This window comes from Geospiza fortis, unplaced genomic scaffold (assembly GCF_000277835.1).
Source record: "Geospiza fortis unplaced genomic scaffold, GeoFor_1.0 scaffold54, whole genome shotgun sequence".
Classification (NCBI taxonomy): domain Eukaryota; kingdom Metazoa; phylum Chordata; class Aves; order Passeriformes; family Thraupidae; genus Geospiza; species Geospiza fortis.
Window position 1 is genome coordinate 14,434,873 of NW_005054301.1, and position 25,229 is coordinate 14,460,101.

General features: G+C 33.2%; 1 protein-coding gene across 1 annotated transcript in view; it reads left to right on the plus strand.

Moving 5' to 3' along the window:
* Nucleotides 1–25,229, plus strand: part of RYR3 (ryanodine receptor 3) — a 194,011-nt gene that overhangs the window by 71,829 nt on the left and 96,953 nt on the right. Inside the window, exons 12-34 of the mRNA XM_005417515.3 lie at nt 293–414; nt 1,854–2,022; nt 3,014–3,152; nt 4,646–4,741; nt 5,531–5,649; nt 8,072–8,205; nt 8,845–9,086; nt 10,292–10,484; nt 12,247–12,463; nt 12,658–12,762; nt 13,184–13,287; nt 13,695–13,778; nt 15,071–15,230; nt 15,665–15,812; nt 15,912–16,117; nt 16,766–16,940; nt 18,368–18,576; nt 19,708–19,892; nt 20,545–20,581; nt 20,953–21,113; nt 21,551–21,716; nt 24,105–24,191; nt 24,582–24,808. Coding sequence (XP_005417572.1) covers nt 293–414; nt 1,854–2,022; nt 3,014–3,152; nt 4,646–4,741; nt 5,531–5,649; nt 8,072–8,205; nt 8,845–9,086; nt 10,292–10,484; nt 12,247–12,463; nt 12,658–12,762; nt 13,184–13,287; nt 13,695–13,778; nt 15,071–15,230; nt 15,665–15,812; nt 15,912–16,117; nt 16,766–16,940; nt 18,368–18,576; nt 19,708–19,892; nt 20,545–20,581; nt 20,953–21,113; nt 21,551–21,716; nt 24,105–24,191; nt 24,582–24,808 — 3,485 coding nt within the window. The remainder of the gene's footprint in view (nt 1–292; nt 415–1,853; nt 2,023–3,013; nt 3,153–4,645; nt 4,742–5,530; nt 5,650–8,071; nt 8,206–8,844; nt 9,087–10,291; nt 10,485–12,246; nt 12,464–12,657; nt 12,763–13,183; nt 13,288–13,694; nt 13,779–15,070; nt 15,231–15,664; nt 15,813–15,911; nt 16,118–16,765; nt 16,941–18,367; nt 18,577–19,707; nt 19,893–20,544; nt 20,582–20,952; nt 21,114–21,550; nt 21,717–24,104; nt 24,192–24,581; nt 24,809–25,229) is intronic.

Here is a 25,229-nt window from a genome sequence, read left to right on the forward strand (position 1 = left end):
GAGAGCTAGAATACAGAAAAAATACATTTTTATAACATCTTGAAAATGTTTTTTAAGAGTATCCTTTTAAATAGATTGTGGAAGAACAAAAATACATTACATTGTCTTCTCTGAATAACTTATGTGAGACTGAGAAACTTGTAGCTATTTAATGGGTGTCTAGATAAAGTGATTAACAAATCTGTATGTATGCAAATTACTTTTTTCAGTGCAGTCTTGAAATAAATTAAAAGAATTTAAAAGCAAAAAGTGTTTTAAAGTAATTATTGTGATAATTCCTGACTCTCAATAGGTTATATTACACCAAGAAGGTCATATGGACGACGGTCTCACATTACAAAGATGCCAGCGTGAGGAATCCCAGGCTGCTCGAATCATTCGCAATACTACAAGCTTATTCAGCCACTTCATAAGGTAGTTGTTACCCTGGTTTTAAAGTATCCTGAAATGATAAGAATTTCTCTAAAAGAACCCTTATGTCCTGCTTTCAAGTGTTTGAATTTAGAAGCTCTTAGAAATATATTTTTACTGATTGAAATTTGACATTTTGATTAGTAATGCCATTAAATAGATAGAACAGTTTATGTAAGATTATTTACGTGAAATCTAATACCTTGAAGCCAGAAACAAGCTGGATAGTAATCCAGGTTGAAAAAACATGCTAACTGATCTTAGTCTAACTCTGTTAATGAGTATTCAATGATACCTAGAACTTTGTGCAATTAAATCTATAAGAATGTATTTTGTGCTGAAGAAACTATTCTTTTGTAGTGCTTGGCAGAAGTTTTAATTATGGTGATGAAGTGTTCACCCTTGTAATACTTGATGCAATATTTGATAAAAAATAAAGGAAAAGGTGTTTTTAGTTAATTATTTGCCCACCATATGAGCCTGTGCTTAAAACATTATTACTTCAGTATCTCAAGAACCTGCACCACTCCTTTGTATTTCTTGGGCTGAGGATATAAAACAGAGCCACCTTTGCCTCAGTCAGTGCCTGCTAGATGATGCTATTTATAGTAGTCAGGCTGTGGAAAACTGGATTATCACACAAGGTTGAGAAAATACTTAAACAGAAAAAGACATTATTTTCCTGACAATGGAGATTTCTTGAAATGTTTTTTGTTTTTAAATCCCACCCTTTTATTTACTGTATAGAATAGATACAGAAGATCTAATTTGTGGTTGGGATTACCTGCTACTTTGTGCTCTTTTCCCAGAAGGCTGTGGATGTATAACTTCAATAACTGCTACTGTTATTGCACCGTCACACCTTTAGTGGGATTTAAAGTATATAAGCAAAATCAATTACTGCAGAAAAAGAACTTCAATCTCTTTTTCTTTTAAATCCCACCCTTTTATTTACTGTATAGAATAGATACAGAAGACCTAATTTGTGGTTGGGATTACCTGCCACTTTTGTGCTCTTTTCCCAGAAGGCTGTGGGTGTATAACTTCAATAACTGCGACTGTTATTGCACCATCACACCTTTAGTGGGATTTAAAGTATCTAAACAAAATCAATTACTGTAGAAAAAGAACTTCAATCTCTTTTTCTTCTTTTTGCTGAATTACATTGCTGCTTATTTTTTTTGCTTTAAAAAAATAACACTCTCTCTGTTTATATCAGCTCAGAAAGAGAAATATGATTCCACTCATGAAGCTCTGAGTGCTGGACAGCCAAATAATAGATATTTGAATGATGTTCAGTTCGGATCATCCGTTGCTTATATTCACATGTCATACATGTAAAAAGACTTGATTTAGGTACCAAAAGAGAATAGGCTGCCACATAGTATTGTAAATTACAGAGGGAAAATGATTAATGCTGCCAGTCTTGTTATTTTCCATAGTGGAAACAACAGAGCACTATCACCCAGCGCCCTGCCTGTTGAGGAGATGGCTCAGACTCTGCAAGACCTGATCACTTACTTCCAGCTTCCCGAAGAAGACCTGCAACATGAGGACAAGCAAAACAAACTTCGCTCACTCAAAAACAGACAAAATCTATTCAAAGAAGAGGTACAGAGAAAAGGATTTTTGCATTATTTTAAGAGGATTGTCTCACAAACTTTGAGAGAAATTTAGATGCATGCATATTATCATCTAGATATATGCATATGATCTATAATGTAATGTTCCCAGCTGATATATATATATATGTAAGTATATATAAAAGTATATAAACTTGTCACAAGCCACACACTCTGTCATAAAATTTGATCTTAATAGTTCTGAGCATCTTTAAAGGATCTTATTTTACTAAAATTTATTTTTCTCTCTGTGAAGTTATACAACCTGGATATTCCAAATGAATGATAAAACTTGGGTCAATAATGGATGTTATTTCTGATGTCTTTTCTGTCCTGTGACTCTGCCTGTAACTTTTTTACCTCTAGAAATTCTAAGAATGCCAGTTTTAGAGAAAGTTATGTATTATATAATTGTTCAATTGCTCCTCTCTGAAAATGGAATAACTGTATTTTTGTAGATTTACTAAACATATTTTATGATGTGTTTAGACACATTTGAATTGCTTCCAGGTTTTCAATACTGTTTGAGTATGCAATCAAAGTGAAGTTACAAATCCCTTGTAGCATTTAAAATTCTTTGGTTTACAGATATTTTATTGGATAGCAAAACTTCCACCTTTTTTAATCAATGAAAATTATTTTTTATCTAAATTTAAAGCATTTTTTCCTTATGCAAGGAAGATTTGATGCAAAAATGAATGTCCTTAAAAGTTGAAAAAGCTTTTATTTTCAGATTTTTATTCCTTATTTTTCATAATACCTAGTTGTGTGAGGAACCATATGGAATCATTCTCTAAAATTAATTCTTTTTATACAGAAAAATACATATTCAAATATTTTAAGCACAATTGGTTTGTTGTTTGGGATTTTCTTAATTTAAGATAATGTAGCCTTCCAATTTACACAGGAAAAAGTCTTTAAGAAACAATGACCAATGATTTTTCATGTGCAGTTCACTTTCCTCCCTCATATGTGTTTAGGGAATGCTGGCACTCGTTCTAAATTGCATTGATCGCCTTAACGACTACAACAGTGCAGCTCATTTTGCAGGAATTGCAAGAGAAGAACATGGTGGTACATCATGGAAAGAAATTTTGAATCTCCTTTACAAATTGTTAGGTAAGTTCTTCAAAAACCTTCTAAAGTAAAAAAAACCCAGAATACCCCAGTGACATGGAATCCTACCTGCTGCCTCACCACCAAAGAATACTTGGAGTATTATTCAGTTTATTCTGTAAATTACAGAATTTCTTACATATAGTTACTGCTAAATAGAGTTTCTTGAGCAATGATACATAAGAAAATTAGGTCTCAGTCAGGAAAAAGTTCTGTGAAGCATGTCAAAACCTTTTTTTTTTAATTTAAATGTACCTGTGATATGCAAAGATATGTGAATTATCATTTTAAAAATTAGAAAAACTGTAAAACAGTTTTTTTCAATATCAAGGCCAGATTTTCTAGATCACTGCTATTCAAGAGCAAACCACTTCTGTGATGTAGAATGATCAAAATTATAGAGCAGGGCAAGTATGTATATGTGTATTTAAATTTCTTATTTGATACCTAGTTTACATTATTCCTCATTTAGGAGAGTCTTGTCTTCTGATGGAGATTAAATACATTCTATTTTCATCACAAAGGAAGGTAGTCCTGATCCATAGCAAAACAAAGAAGTTGAGAGTCAGGGCAAGAATAAAAGAAACCAGGGGAAGGGTTTTGAAGCATGAGGTTATTCACATAGAACAGACATGCAGGTGCTTCTAATGAAATCTCATTGCCTTAGAAACTAAAAACTTACCACTGGCTGCATTTTACTACAGTCTTATGTGTTTAAAGAAAAATAGAATGAAAAGAAGCTCTCTCTAGTACTATGTGGACTTTTTTCAGATTTTATCTTGATTTTCATCTGCCAGTACATTTTGAACACAGTGGTTCTGATGTAATATTTTTTGTGCTTCATAATAAAAATCATTGGCAATTGAATACAAAAGATGTATTTTTTGTTACTCTTTTCCCCCCTATGATCTATGACTTCTAGAAGGAAGAAAATGAACAATATTTCTTGAAAGACTTGAATGTTGATGAACTTTCAAAGTGCAGTCTGCACTACTGAAAGACTAAAAGCTGTGCATTCTACAACATTGTTATAAGAAAGGAAAACTAAATACCAATATGCCTAATCTGCACTTGAATTCAAACTTCTGCATATGATCTTCCCACACTTGGTCGGAAGAAACAGAAAAAGAAAAGTTTCAGCCCTATGATCATGACCATGCTTGACATCAAGCAAGGGTGCTGGATAACTTCTATTTATATTTAGCAACAAAATAAAACATAAACAAAACTTTTTTTTTTTTTTTTGCTGAGATTCTTGTTTATCCAGGAGACCCCCTTCAATTTCAAAAACTATGTGCTCCTTAGAAATTATGTTGGTTGGTAATATTCAAAGTAGTGGAAATTCCAATTCTTTATTATGGTAACATAAATGGACTTGTCTGTTCATTGTTTTATTGAGTTACTCTAAAAATTGTGTTAAAATACATGTAATAAACTTTGTTGATTTAAAATGGAAATCTCCTGTTATAAAATGATACCTTGTGTTTTTTTTCCAGCTGCTCTCATTCGTGGCAACAGAAACAACTGTGCTCAATTTTCCTGTAACCTTGATTGGCTAATCAGTAAATTGGACAGATTAGAATCTTCCTCAGGTGAGACTCACCTTTACAATGTGAATTAACTATCAGTCAATGCCTGTTTTACATTATTTACATAGCAGTTTTCCTTGAAGCCAACACATATTAGAAAACAAATACACTCTTGGGGTTTGGTTGGTTTTTTTGTTTGTTTGGGGTTTTTTTGGTGAGTTTTTTCGTTTTGCTTTTTTCCTTATTTTGGATTTGTTTTTTTGTTGGTTGGTTGTTTTGTTTTGTTTTTTGTTTGGTTTGGTTTTTTAATTGGCTAAAGTAATATATTAAAAGAGACACTAATTTGACATTGTTTTGCTTCAATACATTTGTTATGTGCAATATTATATCTAGGCAGTGCTGAATGTGACCTTGATGAATAAAGAGATCGGGTCAAACAGTATCAAGAGTGGTGGACTATGAAATGACATGTATTTGTGGCATGCATATAAACCCCATATAGATGTAGCTTATAGGGCTTTTTTTTGCAGTCGTGTATTCAACAAAATATTAATATGCTCTACAGTGCTCCCTTTACCTCTTCCATTGAAAAGAAGGAGTTAATCTAGCAAATTTCTCAAGTGGTTTTGAAGTTGTGGCTATATTCAAAAGAAAAGAGAAATTTACATTTTTATTATGCATTTATTCCTAATGAACCATGTTCATATCATTACTCTTTAGAAGTTGTTTAATTCTCTCTTTAGGCCAGAGAAGCCATACCACCTTGTAAGATACTCCTTTACTGAGCTTTTAGGTTGTGTTCAGTGGTGAGGGTGATTTAATGACAACATTGTTTCTTTGGCCTTCATGTAGGTATTTTGGAAGTGTTGCACTGCATCTTGATTGAAAGCCCAGAAGCTTTAAATCTAATATCTGAGGAACACATCAAATCCATTATTTCACTGTTGGATAAACATGGGCGCAATTACAAGGTATGTTTGGAAAAACTAAGGCTGTAATGTTAATCTTACAGTAATTTGTGGGGGAAAAAAGATGAGAACAATTTGTTTCTAATACCTTTAAAGGAATAAAATAACTTTAAAGTACACTCGCAAAATTTCTTTGTTGAGATTAAAAGAATGTTTAATATATAAATGCTTTTCAGCAATTTTCAAATACCAAAAATTTGTATGAGAAGTAAGCAGTTAAGAAATATTGGTAACCAGTCAGAACATTGGATTTGATGAGAAAATGAAGTATTCTGGTAGCTGTAAGAAAGTGGGCAGTGCAGCTTGCTTTGTGATTCAGGGCTCTGGAGAAGTGGTGGACTACCATTGCATCCACAGATATAGAGAACTATATCCTACAAAATCATTCCTAACTTGAATAATAATAATAATAGCAGCAGAAAAGAAATAAATTGAGAAATCAGAAAAATAATCCAAATATCTGAAAACACAGGTGTTCTGAAGAAAGAAAAAACCCTTGAGTTTCCAGAAGATATACTGGATGAAATTAATTTAGACACCCATATCCAATTTATTATGATAGAAGAAGGTGAACAGAGTTTCTGGCTGCGACCAGGATGACATCACAACACAGACGAAGATATAGGTTTTTGTGTGATTTTCTAATGTGAGTTTCCTTCCTCAATTAAAATTTTATTTGAAAGACTGATAACCTCGAGGAAGAACAGAGGAAGTTTTTGTGAGCTGAAATTACTTTCTCTTGTAAATCACTAATACAGAGAACCTAACCAGCTACAGATACAGTAAATGAGAAAAGAATTTTTAAGCCGTGTTAAGGAGTATGAACTGATATAAGTAGGCATAAGAAAAAAAGTTGAAATTACAGCAGGAAGTTTTGCTTAATATCTTTATCTCTTAACAAGATTACTATGTTAGGCCAGTCACCTAGAAAGAACCTTTTGTCTGAAACATCTCAATGTAGATCTTACAGTGAGAACTTAGAACAGAAACAGAAAATGTATACAGGAGAAGAATTATACTAGGTAATGAATTTGTTAATTTCCATTTGTAGTGTCTTTGGCTATACCTCAGCAAGTACTGAAGAGTGGGTGGGAAGAAATAAATTCATCTGTTTTGCCACAAACACTATATCTTGTTCTCCTGCTAGATTAGAGATTCTGTTGAGATTTAGGAAATAAGGAAAATAATGAGTAAAATCGTCCTGGAAATTATTGAGTTGAAGGCCTTTTTAAATTAAAAGCCTTTTGTCAGAAATAGAGTCAGCGTATTCACAGAGATCATTTAAACAGTTTTCATGTAAAGTCTGAGCTGCCTAGTAATCATTAATGCTACTAAGATGCTTTACAGCTGAGTACTGCTCAGAGCTTATGTGGTTCTTTAAATGGTTATCCTTCTGCTAGATGGTTTCTGCCCAATAGCAGAGGTGGTAGAAAGGAAAATGCTGGGACATAGAAGAGTGTTTAAGCAAATATATTAGCTTAAGCAGTGTAAGCTGTCAGTGGTGGGTCTGTGTTCAGTTCACTTGTCAGACAACAGGAGTAGCTGAGTTTCATATTCTCCTGTTTCTGGAGTTGTACAATAGAAATAACACAATCAATGGTGTGAAGATGTGTCTTTTGTTGTGGAGGTGGTGTATAGCAATCTAGACCACTTAGGCTCCTTGCTCAAAGGCTGTTTGTCAGAGATCAAGTACACATTGAAGCTTCTCTGTTTGTTTGTGAAAGTGTGCAGCTTTGTTCAGTATTAAGTAACATTATGTTACTGTGTTTTCTCTTCCAAAACCTGCTGCTCCAGTATCCTGCAAGAATGATATCAATCTCTTTCAATTTTCAGACTCAAGGAAAAAAAAAGAAAAGAAATCCGAAGTTTTAGAATAACATCTTTTTGAAATTCTGTTTTGCTTTATAGTGAGCTTTTAAAGCATCTTTAATTTTATAAAAAAATTGAATATTTCTCAAATTGAAAACATTGTTTCCAGAAGAGACTCAAAAACAATGTCTCATTGCCATTGAGAATTATCCGCTTATTTGGCACAGAAATTTTTTTGGGCTGCAGAAAATTTATCAAGGATTTTCATTTTATATTCAAATTTTTATTGATATTTAATTTAAAAGTCTTTAAGAATTAGTATAAGGCTGTTTTAACTGTTTTGTCTGATCAAAATGAGAATAAAGACTCTTAAAGGAAGGTTTCTGATGCATCCTCAAAACCTGTGCCGTGATGCTATGTTCCACAAATATTTGATATCCTCTATCAGTAGTACAGACTACACTTGGTCCAAATATGTGAAAAGTATATAGAAAACAATAATGTATATTATATCCCTTCCCTTAGGGCTATTCTGAATGTAAATTTAGCTGACAACTGAATAATAGTGTATGCTCCTAGCTGCCTTTGTCTTACTACTTCTGATTTTTCTTTTAAGGTTCTCGATGTGCTTTGCTCTCTCTGCGTCTGCAATGGAGTTGCAGTCCGTGCCAATCAAAATTTGATCTGTGACAATTTACTGCCCAGAAGAGACTTACTTTTGCAAACACGTTTGATTAATGATGTGACAAGGTATAGTGATATGTTATATTAGAAAAAATTATTGCTGTTATATTAGAAAAAATTGAATTTCTATATCTTCAGTAAGTAATTGAATAAAAAAAGTAACCTAAGAAATATCCCAAAACTTTCAATATTGAGAAACACACCGTGGGAGGTGATAATGTATTATGTATTAAGTTCTGAAAAAATACATTTTTACTGACAATATGGCATTTGTATGGAACTTGGGATTGAATAGAAATTGCTAATTCATAATCAGAACTGCTCTAAAATGGAAACATGAAAGCTGCTTCTTTCTGAGTCAAAACAGGGAACAGAGTATGCTTGTATACTCTGAAGTTCTTGTGTGTTTTAAGAGGGACTTGATTTCCTGGCAACCTCACTCCTGGTTTTGATTTTAGTAAATGATCTTGTCATTTCTCTTTTGACTGTAAGCTTTTCAAAGCACGGAACCTCTACCTTAGAAGATGGTTCTACAGCAGCTTTATTAATTTATGCAAAGTGGTTCACTTCAAAAAATATTACAAGCAAAGTGTGGGTACCTATATTTATATCATACTTGTAAAGAGAATTTGACAATTATACAGCAATATAATTCCTATGACACACTTTATGTTTACACTAACTGGCTTGCATTTTCTTTCTTAGCATAAGACCAAACATATTTTTGGGTGTTGCTGAGGGCTCTGCACAATACAAGAAGTGGTACTTTGAGTTAATAATTGATCAGGTTGATCCATTCTTGACGGCTGAACCCACCCACTTGAGGGTTGGATGGGCCTCTACCTCAGGTTATGCCCCCTATCCTGGAGGTGGAGAAGGATGGGGAGGCAATGGTGTTGGTGATGACCTCTACTCTTTTGGGTTTGATGGCCTTCATCTGTGGTCTGGTGAGTACTTTGTGAGCTACCACTTATTCTTACAGTTAACATTTATCTACGTTTACCTTCCATTTTTTTGTATATATGACATGCTATTTCATAGTGAGCTACATTCAGAACTCCAGGTTATCAAGAAGGTATTTAGAAGTTCAGACCAGACTACGTGTCTAAGATGTTAGCCAATATTTAATTATACCAATTAGGCTTTTTAGCAGATTGCCTCCGTTTTCATGATTTTGACTGCAGAATGGCATTTTCCAGATCTAGCTCAATACTGACTTAATTCTATCTGTCCAAAATAAATGGATGTATTGATCTCAGATAAATTAATTCTATACAAATTGACATTTGCATTATTATTTTACTTTGAATCTACAGTTGCAGGAAAATGACAGTTATTTTTAACATGTTGAGAGATATGACAAATTGAATTAAAATTTCGGTAAATAATTTCATAAAATTTTTGTCAATAAAAAATCATTTCTACACTGCTACCAACTTCATTATAAGGAAAATGACAGTTATTTTTAACCTGTTGAGAGATCTGACAAATTGAATTAAAATTTTGGTAAATAATTTCATAAAAATTTTGTCAATAAAAAATAATAATTTCTACACTGCTACCAACTTCATTATTTTAGTCTTTGTGTGTAGCGTCTTTAATTATGAACTATCACATTATTTTTTCATCCAGATTTCTCTTGCATGCACAGTAAATGATGGTTGTTTTTTAGCTTGCTCAATATGTGACCTATGTTTCAATGTGCAATTTTCAAGGCATCTAGACAAAATCCTTTGTTTCCCCATATTTCTCAGTGCCTTTAAATACCATGTACATCTAGGTATGCTTTAATTGCTCTGAAAATAATACAGTGGGGCCATACAAATGAAAGATGTTTTAATGAGACTGTATACACTGAAGTAAATTTTATTACATTTATTCTAATAATTCATAATCTGAGAGTGTTCCCTTCATCAATTTTATTAAAATTTCTCTAGCATTGGGTTTTATATACAAAATATGTGTGTGCAGACCCAAATAATTCAATATTTTTTTCCAACATAATTGAACAATTATCCAATGTCAGAAATTATCCTTTTTCGGAGAAGACTAGGAGGTATCCGTAACATACTGCATTAGAAATGGCTGAATAAATAATTTTTAAAAATTAAACCTGCTTAAATATTCTGATTCCTAAACACTTTTGTCTTAGGTCGCGTACCCAGAGCTGTAGCATCTGTCAATCAGCATTTATTGGCATCTGATGATGTGGTTAGCTGCTGCTTGGATTTAGGCGTAGCCAGCATTTCGTTCCGCATTAATGGACAGCCTGTACAGGGAATGTTTGAGAACTTCAGTACAGAAGGGTTTTTCTTCCCTGTCGTAAGCTTGTCAGCAGGTGTAAAGTAAGTACAACTAAATTTGTTTTCATTGCTGCCTTATCACACAAAATATTGTCCAAATTCTAGTATTATTTATTCTGTTTTGCTGCTTCAGTTCTGCCCAAATAGCAGCTGGAAGGAAGGCAGAGAAGTAATGATTTTGTCAGTGATGATTTCACTAAAAATTGTCATGTGGGCCTGTAAACTGTTTCATCAAGTCACGATGTCTGGGCAGTATTATCTTATGGGTATTTGGTGACCTAGGGGAAATAAATTTCGTTTCATTCCAATTATCACTGAAAAAAGCATGTTAGAAATGCAGCACCATATTTTGCACTAATTAAGGTTCTCACTGGCTTTCTCAGCAGGGAGTAAAAAAACTTAAATCATCATGGAAACTGATACTGTGTTCACAGTAGGAAACAGAACTGATGCGAAGTAATTTTGGAATCTCTTTACTAATATTCCCCATCTCTTACCTCTTCTATAGCTAAAATACTGAGATTCAAACTTACTGTATACAATTTATATGGTTGTCTATGTTCAATGAATTCAAAAAATCTTCTGAAAAATCAAAGAGAATAAAGGAGTGCTGACAAAGGTTTAGTAAATAAATTTCATTTATTCCCCTAGAGTTACCCTACTATGTAGCTGCATTAATACAAAGCTTTTGAAAATATTAATTACTTTTTACTGTAAGAAATCTGCCAAAATTGGTGTAATTATCTTCTTTTTTTTCATTCTGATTTGATGTTGCTTTTTTATTTTGTGAGAGCATTTTTCTTTGTAGTGTATAATAACATTATATCTGATGTTAACAGCAGATGTATGTCATCATCTGTGTCTATTACTACCAGATAAAATACTTTTACATGGGAATCCCGAGTTCATGAGTTAAGGAGGTCTCCTGCTCTGGGGTCTTTAATATTTTTAAAAATGTGAACAAACTATGTTGATCTGTTCTGATAAAGTCTTCTGATCTCTCCATCACAAAAAATGTAGAGGCTAATTCCTAGACATAACAGGATTTTTTTTCTTTGTGGGTTTGTTTTTTATTTTGTTTTTGTTTTTGTTTTCATTTTGGTGTTTACGTATAGAGTTTGCTCACTTGAGAACAAAAGTATGCAGCTCGATAGTTTTTGTATTTGTTGTTTTTCCTGGTATATTCTTAAATTTATATGACAAATCTATATCTGAGGAGAAAAAGAATATTTTAGGGGTTTGCAAAGAATCTTAGTTGTGCTTCTGGAACTCATTCCCTCTTGGAATATTCAGTATAATATTGTCTGCTTTCTTAATGTATTAAGGTTTTTAGTGGTTTTGGTTTTTTATTTCTCTCATATGCCAAATTGTCTGCATGTGTTCACTGAGATGTAACTTTAAAACTCTCAAGTTATGCATCAATAGTCCCAATAGTATTTTTAGAGTAACAGTCCAATTTAAATTAGATTTGTGTTTCCAAATCCCTTAAATCCATTTAAAAAATCACAATTTACAACCATTTGATTTTAAGTGAGAAATATTTCAATATGCCACTACATTAAATAATTAGCTTTGTTTTGGCCAAAACAAATTTTCAAAATATAGTGGGTAGATGATGGTTTTACTGACAGTATCTGCTAGTGTGAATGCTTGGCAACCCTTTGGTATTTACCAAAACATGAAGCACACATACATTTTTGTAAATGGTAGTAAAACAAATGCTTAGGCTTCTACACTATTTATTCATAATGATAGTATATGCTGATTATTTAAGAGTCTAATTGCTTCATTGAAAATTGCACAGAGTTCGTTTCTTGTTGGGTGGACGACATGGAGAGTTTAAATTTCTGCCTCCTGCTGGCTATGCTCCCTGTTACGAGGCATTGCTTCCAAAAGAGAAGATGAAATTGGAACCAGTCAAAGAATATAAAAGAGATTTTGAAGGAGTGAGGGATTTGTTGGGTACAACACAATTTCTATCGCAAGCTTCTTTTATCCCTTGTCCAATAGACACCAGTCAGGTATGTGAAGTTTGCAATGGGATCTATACCTTATGTCTATTCAAAACTTAAATTCACAATATAAAATCTTCCCTCTTTATTAGCAATTCTTCAATTATTTGTTGTGATGTACTAAGTAAACGAAGTGATCTTGGATAAAGGTGTGGTAGCTGGAACCTCTTCTTATTTCTGGAATTGTTATGCTCTTTCCTTAGATTGCTCTTCCTTTTCATCTTGAAAAGATCAGGGACAAACTAGCTGAAAATATCCATGAACTATGGGGAATGAATAAAATAGAACTGGGCTGGACATATGGCAAGGTATGTTTTGAATGACCTGTCTGGGTATAGTGACCTGTATTGGGTTAAGTTTCCTACCAGCCCAAACCTTGTCTTGGAATTTGAATGGGGTAGGCAGTGGTGGTCTATACATTACCAACAACAGGTGACCATGTAAGCTGGAAGGAGACAGTAGTATTAACTTTTTGGAGACTTTTTTAAACATTCAAATTCCTCAAAATTTTTTGTTTTGTTTATTTCTTTAATTATGGAGGAATATTTATAGTGTGCATTATAAGTGAATAATGGGAAAAGGAGATTTATATAGTTATGAGTAGCAGTCACTGGACAAAGATAAATGGTATCACTTATATTGACTTCATTACTGCAAAGAATTTACTGGGTTTTTGATGTGATACTTGATTCCACCAGGAAAGTACTCTTTTCTGCTATTCTTTTGCAGATACGGGATGATAATAAAAGGCATCATCCTTGTCTTGTGGAATTCTCAAAACTGCCTGAGACAGAAAAGAATTATAATCTACAAATGTCAACTGAAACCCTCAAGTGAGCTTTAAATAGAAAAGAAAATAAAGTTTTAAAATTTTATTTTTATTCAAGTGCATCATACTGTTGTAAGATATAAAAACCATTAAAATATCTCCTTCAATGATATTCTGCTAACTTTACTAGAAGTCCCAGGAACCCAATCAGACTGATGTAGAAAAACTTTGTCTCTACAGAGACCAAATCCTGTTGGTTTTAATAAAGTGGTAGAAATCTCAAGCCATAGATTTGTGTCTTTTTTGTTTTTAAAAGTCTTGTTTATTATCTCTGATAAATGAAAATATTTGGGTTTTTAAATAGCATTATTTTTGATTACTTCCATGTTTTTAAATATAATTTCTTCTGTGTATTTTTACAATGCATAAGAACTATAATGTTGTGTTTAACTAATGCCATTTTTATGCCAGAACCCTTTTGGCCCTTGGATGTCACATTGTTCATGCTCATCCAGCTGCTGAGGAAGATCTTAAAAAAGTCAAACTTCCTAAAAAGTATGTACCTTATGGTTACAGTTACATATTATAATATTTATTATAAATATAAAATATTTTAAGTTCATTATAAGTATACTGAATACGAACCCCATACATGATAAGGTCTTACAGATCTCTGGTTAGGCCTTTAGTTGGCTGTGATGATGTTGGAATGTGAATACTGCTGTGCTACATCACCTCCTGCAGTTGTTGAGAGGCAGAAACAGTCACATAGAGGCAATTGTAGCAGTGTTACATCACCCTAGAACAGAGATCCCAAAGTTAAACACAACTTTGCAGTGCTTTTCTGTCTCATAGTAAAGAACAGTCTATTCATATGATGGTAAATCTATTTACTTGAAAGAGAGTTTACCACTTTACCATAAGAGACAGAAACAGCAAGTTGGACACTTGCCATTTTGCTTCAGTTTATCAACCCACCATATGTCTTTTTGTCCTGAAAGAAACTTATCCATGAGAACAAAGTCAATTGTTTCAAGTGAACAGTAAAATACATACTTTTATGATACGAGAGATGATAATCCTGATCCAGTTGATGGCCTCAGTTAAAAAAAGTAAAATAAAGCTTTTCTCAAGATTCATACTGCAGAGAGTCTATCATAATACTGGTTTGCTATTAGTCTCGTTAAAATACCTATTGCCTATATGAAACATTCTAATTAATGGAAACTACCTGACTTGAGCAAAAGAGAATCTGAATATGTCTAAAAGGGTAGGTTGTCCTTATACAATATGGAAGAGTTGGAGAAGATAATGGTTGCTACTGAAAAATTAGTAAACTTTTTATTCAGGCAAAAAGTGGTAAGAACAATAGTTAAAATTTTTTCTTCTGTTGGAAAAAATGGTAATGCAGTCCTTATAAAATAGTTAATTAAAATACCATACTTAATGATACATAAGAGAGTTTCATAAGAAGTCATCATACAGATCTTTAAAATTAAAATTACTTGAAATGTTTAAATGACATATATAAATATAAAAAGTAATCATTCAATAAAAAATTTTGTTGCTTTATAGCAACCATTTAGGCATGTAAATATGGATCTGAGTCACATTTAATTAACTGTTGTGCAAGTAGGTGGAAAATGAGATGGTCCAGATAGCTAGAATCCAATTTATATCCTAGTCAATAACCAAGTGCAATGGAAGATTTTTGCAAATGAACAGGGAGAGTAGGAGATTAAAAAGTGGAGAGCAATAGTGATTTCCACCCTATGAATGCTTCACAGAAAGATTTAAATACCATAACTGGTATATCTGACTCTCTGTTTCGCTTTGTTGACTTACAGTTACGTGATGTCAAATGGATATAAACCTGCCCCTCTTGATCTTTCTGAAGTGAAATTGTTACCTTCTCAGGAACTTCTAGTTGACAAACTAGCAGAAAATGCTCATAATGTCTGGGCAAAAGATAGAATAAAGCAAGGATGGACCTATGGCATTCAACAGGTAGGAATTTCTTTACATGCATTTGGAATAAGTAAAGAATGTGAAATTTCTTTATTCCAGAACATAATTTGGGAGGGACTGTTAGTTAAGATGACAAATACTGACTGTCCTGTAATAATTGGAAAAGCCAGAGGGGATTGGGAGCAGGAAAAGAGGCCCTGCATATAAAAGTCTGGATTGTCAGACCTGTATGTTTGCAGCTGCTGGATGTATGAGAATATATTTCCACCCTTCTCCTTCATTCTTGTATTTAAGTTTTCAGTGTTATTAACAGATAATTAATTGAGCTTGCATTCATAGAACTCTTCTTCATTAATGCTGCTTCTCTTCTGTAATCATTACATGATGCCAAAGTACACTCTGTCTCATTATTCAAAGTCTTTGTGATATCTAAACAGACTTTTCTTCTTGTTGTTTTTTATTATCCCTTTCAGGATCTTAAGAACAAACGTAATCCTCGGCTGGTGCCATATGCATTATTAGATGAACGTACTAAAAAATCAAACAGAGACAGCCTCCGTGAAGCTGTGAGAACATTTGCGGGCTATGGCTATAGTATTGAGCCACCTGACCAAGAGATAGGTATGTATTTTCAATACGAATCATGGCCTTTTAAAATGACATTTATAGTTTTGTTTTATTGTTAAAAGAGGGTTTTTTTCCCTCTGTTTATTTTTGCAGCTGACCAAACAGTGGAAAAAGTCAGCATTGACAAGATACGATTTTTCAGAGTAGAGCAATCCTATGCAGTGAAGTCTGGAAAGTGGTACTTTGAGTTTGAAGCTGTGACAGGTGGAGACATGCGTGTTGGCTGGGCCAGGCCAGGCTGTCGACCTGACATAGAGTTGGGAGCTGATGACCAAGCATTTGTATTTGAAGGAAGCAAAGTCAGTATACCTTTACCTCTTTTGATCTATAAGCAGGCTACAACATAGGTTTCTTCTGTGTACTCCACATCAACTACCAGCATGTTTTTGATTCATATAAAGATATCTCTGATCTCTGTTTGACAGTGGATAGTACCTCCATTTTGGTTCTGGTCATGATATTATGCTAACAAAGAAGTGTTGGTTTATATGTATCTTCCCAGGCTATATCCAACTAAGTACAGAAGTCTGCCATGATTATAAACAGGATGCAGCATTCACTTCCATTTTTTATACGTGATATTTTACAAAAATCAAAAAAAAAGGTTCTTTATTCAATGAGAGAGCCACAGTCTGTTTTTCTTTTTCTGTTTTTTTTTCTGCTTTCTGCATGTACTTTCTTCCCAAGCTTGACTCCTAAAGGACTAGAAGGATGACCCTGTGTGTAAGAAGCTGAATCCAGTGAACAGTAGTTATCAGATTCCAAATTGCTGAAGTTAGGGTGCTTTAGTCTCTCTATGTCCCTGTTATCTCTAAGGCAAAAGTCACGATCAGTACTGTTTACAAATTACTTTAATATCTGGAAAATAAAATATCTGGGTTTCTTTATTTATTTTGGATTTATTTTTTAATTTACCACAGTATTTATTGTCTTGGTTTTCCTTTTAGGGCCAGTGTTGGCATCAAGGCAGCGGATTCTTTGGACGAAGCTGGCAACCAGGAGATGTGGTTGGTTGTATGATAAACTTGGATGACAAGTCAATCATCTTTACTCTGAATGGAGAGTTGCTTATAACCAGTAAAGGTTCAGAACTTGCATTTGCTGACTTCGGAATAGAAAATGGTAACTTCCCCTTTTAAAGTCACATGGTTATTGGAAGACAAAATAATAAAACAAACAGAAAAACTAGTCTGTCATGACTCAGTGAGCTGAGAAATCATATTTCACTGATATGAGCCTTCAGACTGTGCTATGCATTAACTTCATAAAAAATTATTTTGAGAGTGCTTGTGTGGCACAAACCAAATTTCTCCTTCAACCACATTAATGGGGTTTCAGAAGTCAGAGTGGATAAATTTTCTCACTGTTGCTAGGCTTTATGTCGGGACTTCAGTACTGTGAAGTGGTAATAATAAGAACCCTGAAAAATTTCCAAAACCTGAAAATATAGTCTCTGATAATCTCACTGGAGTGTAAAGATACTATGTTCATGTCTGTGAAGGACAAAATGAGTACAGTGCGGTGAGAGTCTGCATCAAAAGAAAGATCTTTGCAACATAAGTCTAATCTTTATTTTTTGTCTCTGTCCTATTTATAACTTATCCAAATATCCCATTCTCCTGGGATATTTTTCCTCTTCTGTTTTTGGTCTTTGGTTTTTCAAAAAAGTAGTATCTACATGACTGTAGTAAAAGAGTTGGGAAATATAAAGCAAACCCACTTGAAAATGTTTTCATTTACTTTTTCTTTGTCAATGTGTCTCCTCCAACCAGTAATAGCTTTTATACCTGTTAGTAATTGACAGAAAACTTTACAGTTGCTCACTGCTCTTCTTTGATCTTACCATTGATAGAGTTTTTATAAAAGCAAAGAATGAGCGACTGTCTTAACAAAGCTGTACTGAAGTCTCAAAATTTAGGAGAGAGAATGTCTCCTTTAGAGGTTGAACTGTTGGCTTTTCTCTAACTTTGCTCCAAATTCTGTTTTTTGGGGAAGTGGTGAAATAAGTCAACAGCCTTTCATCCCTGTCTAAACATATATGGAGATCAAAGAGTTGAGTCATAAAAATGCTAGCATTAAAGGAGCGTGTATTTGTCCATTGTGAATGATGGAGGAATGAAGGCTGGCAAAAACAATTGTACCTACTGATGATAAAATAAATTTTAAGCAAATGTATTGACACACTTGAGCCTCATCTCAAAGTTCTTTTGAAAATTTGGCATGCTCAGAAACCATATTTAACTTCTGTTAATAACTTTGATCTAGCCAAGGTTGGCTTCTAGTGACCATCTTTTTGTATAATACCATGTTTATTAGTCTAAATATGAGAAAGATAAAAAATTAGATGGGATAGTGCCTAAGTTGTCAGGTAGCAATTATATTGAACATAGACATTGGTATTTAAGGGGGCTTTAAATTCTTGCTTCTGTCATCACTTCATGTGCATTACTTGCAGGAGCTAAAGTTTAGTTCACATTAGATGGATCGAAAATAAAGAATGTCTGGTTTTAAACTAATTTATTAAGTTTTGTTGGGTTTTTTTTCTTTAGGTTTTGTTCCAATTTGTGCACTGGGCCTATCTCAGATTGGTCGCATGAACCTTGGAATGGATGCCAGTACATTCAAGTATTATACGATGTGTGGCCTCCAAGAAGGTTTTGAACCTTTTGCTGTTAACATGAACCGAGATGTTGCTATGTGGTTTAGTAAACGCTTACCAACATTTGTCAATGTGCCAAAAAATCATCCTCACATTAAGGTAACATTACATGTCAGGGAGACACCTGTTCAACGATTGTTTGTTTAGCAAGCCGAGACATTAAACCCTTACTAATGCTTACTGTCATCAGATAGTTTGTCATATTACTCTATTAAGTAACTCTTAGATAATTCCAGATGATCTTGTCCATCTTCTTTTTCATTTATGGTAGTATGGATCCCTTAGATATACCTATCTGTTTAATCATATGACTTAATTTATGTTGGGGTGAGCTACTGGAAGCATGTTAGCTATGGGGTTTTTTTATATTCTATCTTACATGCACTTTCACTTTCTAAACCTTCTCTACTGTAAATTTTTCTGAAGCATCTGAAAATTGTTCAGCTGAAGTCTGAGGACATTTAAGTGTGCCTGTGGCGTCACACATTCTTTCACTGTGATGCACCAGTGATAGGAATTCCAAAACTCCCTAACTAATCTATCCTAGAGCAGAGTAATATATTCTGCCTTTTCTATAATTTTTTTTCAAATTAATATATTCCAAAATTATATGTTTGTGTTCCTGAGGAGATTTTTTTACTACAGTCTCCCCAGGCCATTTACTTTAATTTAGGTATAGCCATTATTCTCTAATTATTGTATCTGAAAATTTCACTGAATTCCAAATAAATTATTTCAGCATTTTTTTATTTTAACAGGATTATTTCATCATTATTCCTGTCTTTAAAATATTCCTATCACTGAATTTGAAAATGCACTTTTTCAGCTCAAGGGAAAGTAATATCGAACACAAAGTCCATAATGACCCTCTGAACATTTCTAATTTATTTTTCCTCTCATTGTGGTGGAAAATTACTGATTCTGGTGATGCACTTTTTTTATTGACTCGTGTACCCAAGTGGTTTAATAAACTGTATTTTTAAAATTTTTTTACTCCTGAATGGAACATTTTGAAAATATTTTTTGTAGTCAGGAATCATACTGAATCTGCTGATTCCCTTGCTCTTCAGGTTAAATTCAGTGTCAGAACAAAGCTGCATAGTTTTGAAGATAATAAATTATGAAAATTTTAAGTTTGCTCTTTCAATTTTCTCATCCTCTAGTTGCTTAATGGAAGTTTTCAGCATTTTTTTGGATAGACTTATTTAAAAATATTTCTGTTATTTTTAGATATGGAGAATTGATGGGACCATTGAGAGTCCACCTCGGTTAAAAGTTACTCACAAAACATTTGGCACACAGAACAGCAATTCAGACATGATATATTGTCGTTTGAGTATGCCCATTGAGTTCCACTCATCATTCAACTTCGGCATGGGCGTGGAAAATGCCTCCTCTGATGTTTTCCAAAAACGGTTAGACTTGGGTTTGGTTATCCTACTTCATGCTTTCAGTGTAAATGTAATGTTATATTACTCTTTATTATTGTATACTCAAAATTTCTGTGCGCTAGGAGCAGATTACCATGAAATGCTGTGTCCAGACAAGAGAGAACCTTTTCTAAATAGGTGCATCACAAGGTCTATAGGTCTTTGCCTAAGCAGCTCCATTTTTTTCTGAATTATTATGATTTGCAAAAGCTAGGCTGGAAAGCCAGCTTAGAGTCTTTTGCCCTTTGGATTACTGCTCATCAACATCATTGCTCAATAGCTCATCACTACCAGAAAAATGTCTAATTTGTTAAAAGAAAAAAGATTGTGGGAAAGGTTTTTAAAGGTATCAGGTATTAATGGGTGCTGCACCTTTCAGAGTTACCTCTATCTTTATATAAGTGGTGTAAATCTGCCTCTTCTCCCACTCCCTACCTTAATTGCAATCAACTATTTTACTTGTATATATGTATCCTGTACAGTCTTTGCTAATGCATACTCAGCACCAAGCAAAGCTGGTTAGCTAGTAAGCTGACTTACAGTAGTTAGCTTTTAAGTATACTTAGCCTAATAATGACTAATTTTTTCACTACTTTTTTTAAAATTTAATTATTCACTGATTTTCCTTTATCTGTAGAAAGCACAGCCAAGAAATTGGTCCTCCTTCTACTACAGTAAGTAAATATGTTGAGATGCTTATTTCTTCTGAAGTTTTGAAGTAGATTCATTTGTGGCAACATGTTCATTAGAAATCAATGTTCATTAGAAATCAATCTGTTTAAAAAAGCCTTTTAAATACTTTTTATGATATAACACTGTTTATAAATAGTGATGTCCAGAGCAGCATTATTTGCAATTTGTGTAAACATAAACCTCATCAAATGAAAACACTAGTCTGTTTTTTTTTTTGATTAAGAGTATTTAAAATTACTTATTAGAAGAATGTGAGTTACTATTACTGAAGTGTGATATATAGGAGATTTGATTATTCCTTGATAAAATACTTTAAATTTCTATTACTAATATGCTCTTTTCTTTCTTTCAGTATTTTTACTCACTACGGATATTTGCTGGCCAAGACCCATCCTCTGTCTGGGTTGGCTGGGTAACACCAGACTATCATTTCTACAGTGAGAATTTTGACCTAAATAAAAATTGTACAGTGACAGTTACTTTAGGCGATGAGAGAGGCAGGGTTCATGAAAGGTAGGAATTATTTATAGTGTATTAAAGTTTTTATTTTAATACTGTTGTTTAAAAGTCAGATGTTCATAAGCTTGATGATATTTTAAATATTAATTTAAACTAATAAGAAAATTGATTATGGAGTATGAGCTTTCCGTGCTAATTTATATATGAATGTGTTTTAGATAGACATGTTAAAGTGAATTTATCATTAATGTTCTCTTGTGAAGAAAATTTCTTTTGGAAAGAATTTTAAATGAAAGATGCTTCTTTAATTTAATATCTGTATTTACTCCCTATGGATGAAACAGTTTGTTTAACTGTAACTGACAAGTGCGCGCAGAAGCCTGTGAAACTTTTTCATAACTATGAAAAGGAAAAAAAAGTATTCCTCCATTGAGAAGTGCATGCCCACCAAGTTCAGTGTGATCTATGCTTTGTTCTTGTTGCTCTTTCAGTGTGAAGCGCAGTAACTGCTACATGGTTTGGGGAGGAGATGCAATTGCTAATTCCCAGAGATCAGGTCGCAGTAATGTTGATATAGAAATTGGATGCTTTGTTGACCTGGCTACCGGAATGGTGTCATTCACAGCCAATGGAAGAGAGCTTGGCACTTGTTATCAGGTATTATCAGATTTTCAGGAAGCTACCTAGTACGATTCTTGGTTTTATGCTACTTTTCTTTTACAGAAATCTAACTGGACACAATTTGTGTGATGATAAAATGTTTTCCTATATTATTCTGGTTTATCCCTCTTTTTCTCACTCCTTGTAAGGCTATGTTTTTTGAGTTGTTTCAGTATGTTTGGATAAATTTTTTTTTACATCTCTGTGCAGTTCAGAATCTTGATTAATAAAGTTAATTCTTGAAATTGTTTTTTGAACTGAATCTGTTATACAATAAAGGGGAAATAAATATTTAAACTAGCAGAAGGTCAAAATTAGACTTTACATATAACTTTTGATATTAATTAAGAAGAAAAATTTAGTTCGTTATTACCAGGGTTTGTATCTTCTGCGGATAGCTGTGATTTGGTGACCTTGTGATTTGATAAGTTTCAAAACCTAAAATTCAAATATGCATTAATGCAGAAAGCCAAAATAAGTGGGGTGAGCCCTAAATGTTATTAATACCATCAAAACATGATGTCATTTTAAAAATGAATCAGTGGTTGACAGGAGTTTTCAGCACCAGATTATTGAGATTTCCTCTCAGTAAGATCAGTTGTCCATAGTAAAGCACTTACTGTGGAAGAGGTTGTCCAGTATTAGCAACAATTCATTGCTTTCTTCTACATCAGCCCCTGAAATGTGTAATACAGACAAAACTGTAACGTTATTTAACTAGATTTAATGGAACTCTTGTACTGACTCAATTGAAAACGAATGTGGCAGGGCTGCACACAACCTGTACATGGGGGTAGGAGGTTATCTAGTAATTGTGACTTTGGAATATTTTGTAATAATGGCCAGTAACTTCAGTGGCATACTGGGAGAATATTGAATGTCAGCACACTGGCAAAAGAAAACAGGTGGTTAAAGTGCTTAAGCACTGCTTTGTTGTTTTTCTAACCAGATACAAATCAATATGAAAGCTGCTGAGCAAACCCATGAAACTTTGGTGTGTTTCTTTGCAGTGGATGTTTGTGGGATTTTCTTCATTGACAGCCTTTAGCTGTTCTTCTTATCTTGCTAGGAGATGTATGAAAAGACAGGTGTGGACGATGCATGTTATTAAATTTAGTGTAAATAACATTTTCAGGTTTTTTCCTTATATGATTTACAATTAATATAATCATGTTCTATGTACTAAATGTAAAACTATCTCACAAAATACCATTATTTCTCCTCTGTTTCTTCTATTTTTCATGGAAAAACACCAGAAGTTCTTTTAGGAAATATTTTCTCAATAAACCTGTTACACCTCGTCTGCTGAAAAATGAGAACATCCAGCTTTTTCTGTAGATATAAATAGTATAACCAAACAAGATTTTTGCAAATACTGGTGAAATATTTTTAAATTTTTGCTTACTTTGAGTGATTTAATTATTTTCTCTCTTTTTGCAAGTAATGAAAATAATATTATGTAGTTTTCATTTCCATGTCTTGAATATTTTTACAATAAAGTAAGACCTTTAAAATATTTTGAGAAATCAATCCAACTGCCACAAATAATTTATACTTGTCTGGTCTAGGTAATCTAGTCTTATAGAGTTTGCATATACTTTTCAGTTTTCTTAACTGAAATAGAAGGACAATATTTGTTTGTTGTTTTCATCTTAAAAGGCCTATAGGTCAACATATTTAAGAGAAGAAAATTGTTTTTCTGTAGTTTTTTATCTAACTATTAAATGCCATGGTAATATTCAGGAAAAAACCCAACACAACAATCAGAACAGAATGCCTTTTTTTCTGAATTTGGGGTTGTGGTTTTTTTAACTTACCAAAAAGTTTGGAATGTTAATAATTACCTCTATATTATTTTGTCTATGTCCATAGTCATAGTTTTGATCGATTGTTGTCCTCAAAGTTAGGAGTTGTACTCCTTCACAGCACAAATATTGTAGTTGTGCTTATTATGTACAGTGTCTGTACATGATACACAAAATGCACCATGATGTGATTAATATGTTTAATTGAACTTCTGAAACTTTGACTTAATTGCAGAGATGTACTTTTTTCAGCCATCCTGGAGCACTGAATTTTTAAAAATAATACACTGTTCTATAATTATATTTTAAATATTTTATTTCGTGGCAGTGGTTCCTCCTATAGGTGTTGAGAGCACATAAGGCTACAAAACACCTGTCTCAAAAACCAGGTGGTCCTATGATGATAACTGCAAATACTTTACTATATTATAGGTAGACACTATTCAGCACTTTATTTAGTAAATTATATAAATTATTTGATAATGACGTGTAAGGTATACAATATTTATTTTATATCATATTCAGAGAGATGATTTTTTTTCATTTTTAATTAAAAAAATTAATCTCATTTCACTTCTAGGTTGAACCAAACACCAAGCTTTTTCCAGCAACTTTTTTACAGCCTACAAGCACTAACTTGATTCAGTTTGAACTTGGTAAATTAAAGGTAGGAAGTATTTTTGTATTCTATAGAAAGACAATCTTTATGTAAATGTGCTCTTTTAAATCCGTTTATTTCCATATAAATTCCTGCTCAGTTAAATTTGTTTAGGAAGGTTGAATCAAAGGCATGACTTGTAATTTGACTTCTATGTTTACTTCTGTAAATGTTGTTATTATATGCAGTTAACTGATTATCTGCAATTGTGAAAATAAACTAATATTGTTTGAGGATAACACTATTAATGTTGGGGGATTTTAATGGATTTTGTATGTTGCAGTAACTTCCACCTTTCTATGATTTCCTTGTTATTTAAAAGTTATACTTCCTTTTGGTGTTATGTGTTTATTAATAATTACGTGTTTCAAAAATAATTAATACATGTATTTGTTTCAGAACACCATGCCTTTATCAGCAGCAATTTTTAAAAGTGAAGAAAGAAATCCTATTCCTCAGTGTCCCCCTCGCCTTGATGTACAAACAATCACACCAGTTTTATGGAGCCGGATGCCAAACAGCTTCCTTAGAGTAGAAACTGAGCGTGTCAGTGAGCGTCATGGCTGGGTTGTGCAGTGCTTGGAACCCCTGCAGATGATGGCACTTCATATCCCAGAAGAAAACAGGTACACTGCTAATGAGATAAAATTACTTGATGCGGACAAAATATACTGAAAAAATGTGCCAGTGTATTGATTAAATCTGCCTTGCTGAATATTTACGTTATAGCTATTGAGAGTTTCTGATCTTACCTGATATCTTACCAGATATTATTGTATTCATGAAACTTAAGTCAATACAGGAGACTGAACTTTAATAACGTGTTCCAAGTTTTGCATGCATAAGAGAAGGCATGACTATTCGGTTTTATTTAAATTGAAATAGCATCTCTTAAATCTGTATGTCTTTAAACATGGAGATTTTTCTCAGCTTGAGGAAAACAAGCATAAAGAACATGCAAGTACTATTTTGCCATTTTTCTGTAATAGAAACCTGTAATCTCTTTCTGTTTCACCTGCACTGAATTTACATGAATTAAGTTCTTAT